The sequence below is a fragment of the Antrostomus carolinensis genome, unplaced genomic scaffold (genome assembly GCF_000700745.2).
Source record: "Antrostomus carolinensis isolate BGI_N321 unplaced genomic scaffold, ASM70074v2 scaffold4244, whole genome shotgun sequence".
Taxonomy (NCBI): Eukaryota; Metazoa; Chordata; class Aves; order Caprimulgiformes; family Caprimulgidae; genus Antrostomus; species Antrostomus carolinensis.
In genome coordinates this window covers 7,538-13,326 of record NW_010308532.1, presented here as the reverse complement: position 1 = coordinate 13,326, position 5,789 = coordinate 7,538, and the positions used below count along the sequence as shown (strand labels likewise).

At 41.1% G+C, this 5,789-nt stretch overlaps 1 protein-coding gene across 1 annotated transcript in view; it reads right to left on the bottom strand.

Annotated features, from left to right (window-relative positions):
* Positions 1-2,284: 2,284 nt before the first annotated feature.
* The window catches only part of RNF8 (ring finger protein 8), a 9,102-nt gene continuing 5,597 nt past the window's right edge, over positions 2,285-5,789 (bottom strand). Inside the window, exons 5-7 of the mRNA XM_010165777.1 lie at positions 5,653-5,760; positions 4,488-4,692; positions 2,285-2,557 (exon numbers count right to left, since the gene is read on the bottom strand). Coding sequence (XP_010164079.1) covers positions 2,412-2,557; positions 4,488-4,692; positions 5,653-5,760 — 459 coding nt within the window. The 3' untranslated portion in view covers positions 2,285-2,411. The remainder of the gene's footprint in view (positions 2,558-4,487; positions 4,693-5,652; positions 5,761-5,789) is intronic.

The window sequence follows — 5,789 nt, the reverse complement described above, 5'->3', positions numbered from 1 at the left end:
GAACAGGTTGCCCAGAGAAGCTGTGGATGCCCCTTCCCTGGAAGTGTTCAAGGCCAGGTTGGATGGGGCTTTGAACAACCTGGTCTAGTGGAAGGAGTCCCTGCTGATGGCAGGGGGGTTGGAACTGGATGATCTTTAAGGTCCCTTCCAACCTATACCAGTCTATGATTCTATGAGAGCACAGTATTAGAAATACAGGCACCTTTTCCACACAAGCTCAGTAGTTCACTTGACACTTCTGTATGTCTAGTCATCAGCTCTGTTATCCGAGAGTTTTACTGAGGAACTTAGTCAACAGGAGGCAGAGGCCTGCTTCTTCCAGTGAAATGTTTTTGCAAGTGAACAGTATCATCACTTAACCTCTCTCCTTGGACCTTTACACACTACGCACCTACCAGTAACAGTGGAAATGGGTTTGGTGTACTGCTTACCTTCTTTGTTTTCTAGTGAAAAGAGGACACACTCAGAAATCACACCAAAAAACTACTGTTACTAGGAGAAGCATTATCCTTCTCTGCAATATGCATAAACACCAATGTAACAAAATAAATATATTTAGCAAAATGAAATGAGCAAAAAAAGCACAGCAACATGGAGAGATACACAGTAGAAGAACCTGCAGTCCTAGGTAAATAGATCAAACTTTGTTCCAATGTCAGCCTATTTCACAAGCATTTTGTGGAACCCTCTTCTCTCAGACATCCTAGAGAGCATATATTCACAAAAGAAACTTTCAAGAGCACATAAAGAAAATGAACATTAAAAGGGACAGAGGAAAACTCATCGTGTAATGACTCCTTCACAAAAGAAACCTTACACTAAGATTTTAAGAAAGTTTCCTGTGCCACAGATCAGACCTACCTCCCCTGTTTAAGTCCTACCAATCAACTCTGTCAGAATGCACAACTTCCTTAGGACAGCATCATCATTCATGCACCTTTTTAATGGGATCTTTCCTTAGTGGAAGATAAGAGATATGATTGTAACTTACCATTAGGGTAGCCACAGGCTTAAAGAGTTGGGTTGTCTTTTATCAATTCCTGAATACACAAATCTTTCAAATAACTTCAATAGTCACACTGCTTATAGCAATCAAAACATGAAGCAAACAAAGTCATTAAAATGAGATAGTTTGTGTTTCCTCAAAAAAATCTAACACAAGGAAAGAGACTTTCATCTCAGTGGTTGCAACAAGACTAATGAAGAAATGGATTTATATTTTCCTGCTTAAACAAAATGAACATAGAAACAAGTACATACAAATAGCCAAAGAAATATTACAGATGAGAAGGGCTTCCCCCCATCCTCGCCTCACAGTGTAAAAGTCCTTTCCATGTAACAGCCAAGTCAGAAGCATATGCCACTGAAAATGGGACTTCTTAGACAAATTAATGTTAAGATGAGGCAAGACTTGCTCAGTCTCTTAGGGATGAGCGATTTGCTGTGAGGGTAGTACAACCAGCTCAACAGCAATGTTTTGTAAACAATAAAACTAAATGCTTCCTTCTGTGCCTTGTGGTGGCCTACAGATGCTGCTTTCCTACCCTGCCAACAGGACAGTTCACTAATTCAGACAGCAGCACTTCTGAAGAGGCAGATGTTCCTCTCTGCTGCTGACAAAAACGATACAAGTTTCTGAAGTCATTGCTAATAATTTCTGGATGTGCTGCTTCACAACTCTAAAACCCTTTATGCAGAAGCCTGAAGAAGGAACCAACTGAAGATACTACATGAAAAGAGCACTAGCTGAGGAATTCTGGAAGATTTAATCTTCTCCATCCCTATCTAACAGTAAATGAGTAAAATGAGAGCAAACAGATGGCCAGCAGCTCAGCTTACAGTACATTTAAGCACTGAAGGCTGACAGGGTCCGTAACCCGCCCTTTGTTACCTTTACTGCCAGAGGCCTGGGATGACTCTAGCTGCCATGTGAAATTCAAGAGGAAAACCCATGTTGGCACTTTTTCATGATACATCTCTCCTGCCTGCTGGTGGGGATGGACAAGTCCTCAAATAGCTTGGGCCACTCCCTCTGCTGCCTGAAATAAGGGAAGCTGACATACACATTTAAACATGTCATTCACTAAGGAAAGGGCAGTGATGCTTACTAACTATTACATTACACCAAGCAGGTCACAAGCTACCATGGAAGCTGAGGTTCTGTATGCCAACCATCTAGCATAAAGTCAGTTTGTTCTCTCACAATCCCAGTTTTGTTTTAGAGATCAAGCTTCTGTACATTCATTTAAAAAATAAGGTCCTTCTTTCAAATGCTGCTAGTTCTCAGCTCCAGCCTCTTTGCAGAATCTCTCCTTCCAGATGTCCAGTCCACTCATCTAGCAGTAGTCAACCAAACACCATTAGGTTGGTTCTGGGCAGCACACAGGCAAACGAGTCTGGAGTAATGGTGTTTAGATAATGTAGTAGCTTTCATTATAGTAAGAGTCCTCCTCAGAGTCCTCACTGTCACAACTCCTCATTGACAAGATGGAGCAGATAGAAGAAACAACACAGATGTCATTGTCCGTGGCTGGTTTCACCAACACATTCTGTTTCCCTGCATTTAAAACACATAGATACAAAAGTTAGCAGTGACCACTGTACCCACAAACACTAAATTACTAGTTCTTTTTGATACTTACAGCCTTTCACTGGCAGTTTGCAATAGGACTTTTGATCTGTAGGGCATAAGCCTTCTTCTTTTCAATTTTCAGCATTAAAAGAACAAAGGGTTGGGGGTTTTGTTTGTTTTCTTAAGGTTCCTATATGCCTTTTCCTGTTAAGATAGCACAGATAAGGAGGAGACATTCTCCATCCCTTCACTGGCATACAACTGGCAGTGTAAGTGGCTAACTATTACAGTGTCTTGCCAGGTAAGAAAGAAGGAAGGAACAGAATGTGGCAAGAAGCTCTCAAACAAGACATGGCTGTTCAGGAGACTTAGAGCCCCATCAAAACCTTCATACATTTAAGAGTGCAAGCTGTCTTATGGGTGCTAAGGCTCTTGGGAAGCTCTGAGTGAGCTTCTCAAGTGCCACTTGCATCATTATTTCTCTTTCAGACAGTTTCTTCTTAGGAGTTGATCTTTAACAAGACATAGAGCTATCTTCATCTCAACTATTTCTCTTTCAGACAGTTTCTTCTTAGGAGCAAGACATAGAGCTATCTTCATCTCAATCAACATCTTTCCATTACTGAATAAAAAGACCACACAGAAACAATTCCTCCTGAAGTGTGCAGTGGTGAAGCTAAATGATTTTCTACTAATTGTAATTTTACATAATTACAGTATCTATCACACATGAAGGTAGGCTATGAGCTTATTTCCTTTTTGTTCAAACAACCAGGAAGACCACTGGTTTACCATACAGAGATGAAGTGGGCTCCATCAAAGCACCACTTTGTCCCATCACCATTAGCTACCTGACGAGACACTTGAATAGTGCTCAGGCACACTCTGCAGATGTGCATGTTACACGAGAGCAGCGTCAGTTCAGCTCTGCAGAGGTGAGAGCAATTCATAAAGCTGAGCTGGGCAGCCTCTGAGCAGTGGAACATTTTCTAAGGGAATGAGACTGAGTTGGTTTAATAGGTGGTAACTTTAGGCTTGAAGTAACACTGCTTTGTAATTCTTTGCCACCACGGAGAATTTGAAACTTTTCAAAAGCACCTTTCCTTTCATTAGGTAAAAGCCTTGACACATTGCAAAATGAAGGGCCATGCACTCACCTCTACAAGGGGAAAACAAGACAATTACTTAAGGGAACACAGCAATATAAAATTGCTAAGGGGTAGCAAGAAAAGACTTCTACATTTCAGCACCTAGATACCAGTGTCAAGTGCTCCATAAACAAATTTGGAAGAGGGAAGCAGAATAGGAGTACCCCACACTGGAGTTTTACTTAAAGCTTTCACTGTCATGCACAGTCTTGTAGCTACAACTAGGCAAGAGGTTATGCATTTAAGCCACAGTGGCTTTAATTCCACAAAAATTAATATGGCAGAGCAACTGCCAGTTCAGCCATACACTTCCATGACACACCAACATTCCCCTCAGAGATTTCCTACACAAATCTAGCACAAAGAAGAGAATTCAGAGTTTCTCATCAGGCAGTGCTCTGCCGAGTTTTCACAATGATGCAGTCAACAGTTTAATCAAAGGTGCCTGGTAAATTTTTCCAGGCCTGTTCTATATAGTTTTCCTCACTAAATAGTGATCTGTTTGAAACAGTGTAACCTTTAGCATGGTTAAGTTGTCCTGCTCAACTGTGGAATTCATACCAAAGTCTTTTTCCAAACATTTTATTTATTAATTTTATTTTACTGTGCAGTAAAAGCTAGTTACAAAACAGATCTTAAAATTAATTTTCTAGTGTTTCTGCTGCATTCCCCAAGCATCTCCTTGGTATATAGGTGCCAAAGAAAGTCGTACAAAATAGATGGAATGAGAGATTGTACTCATCATGCCACATCCACCCACCTCTCACCTTTCCGCTCCCTGATAAGGGTCAGACGATGCTCTCTCATTTCCACATCCAGTTTTTCTACCATCCTGTCAATGCAGTTATCCAGCACCAGAGAGCGTGTCTTTGATTTGATCTCCTGCCTGCAGATAGGGCACTCCACTTTACGCTTCGTCCACTCCCTGATACAGTAGGAGCAGAAGCTGTGCGCACAGTTCAGAGTGACCGCCTGTGGAATTCAAGGGAAGGATCCTTATCAGAACACGCCCACACACGTCAAGAAAAACAATGCTAAAGTCAGAAAAACGTTAAATGAACGCTTCCTATAAGGGGGAAGAGAAGCCCCAAACCCTTTTTCTTTAGCCTTTGTAGGAGTGACACACAAAAACTCTCCCATGCCAGAGCGCAGACAAGTTTTACAAGTTGGTTAATAGATTCACCATTGACCATAGCAAGTCATAAACACAGAGAAAAAGAACTAATTCTACTGTAAGTTTCCCCAATTTGAAAAGGATAAATTTTGGAAAAACTCAGATACTGCAGAATAGTATCTTAAATTGCTGAGAAACCAGAAGTTAAAATTTCAGCTAGCTCTTAAGTCTCTTTAACAAAGCTACACATCAGGTTTCCTGTAGTAGAAAAATGAATGTAATGAAACTGAAGTTCTAGCAAAACACAAAGCGAAATAACAGTACATTTCAGGCATGGCCTATCATTTCTAGAATCAAATGAAAACATGCCAATTTCTCAAAGAAAGAGTTTATCTTAACAATATAAATGGTTCAGGACTTGACTGGACACTGCACCTCACTTCCTTTACTACACTCTTCCTGTATCTAAACCTGAAGCAGTCAACCCCAGTCTATTTAAAGCAAGGTCTGCTACAAAACGATTCTTCTGTAAGCAGGCTGGCTCAGAGCACCAGTCCAAAACCACCCAAAACTGCTGCAAGCCTATATGCATTTTAGGATTAAGCACTCATCTCTATGCAGGTAGAACCTGCTGCCCAGATAAAGAGCCAGGGCAGACAGAATGGATTTCTGGACCAACCCTTACCCACAACTCACTGTGGGTCTGGTGGGACTGTTCAGCAAAGTAAAAATAGAAGCTTGACTATTGCCTTAACAGAGCTAGGGCAAGCTTCTGAAGTCTCCTCTTTACTGGCAAACCCATACTGGTTTAAACATACCTCAATAAAGTACTCAGAACAGATTGTGCACTGCAACTCATTCTCCAATACATCATTCATCTGATTCAACACCTCTTCTTTCTGGGCTCTCACTTTTTCCTTCTCCTCCTAGTGGAAAAGTGCATCCAGTCACATAT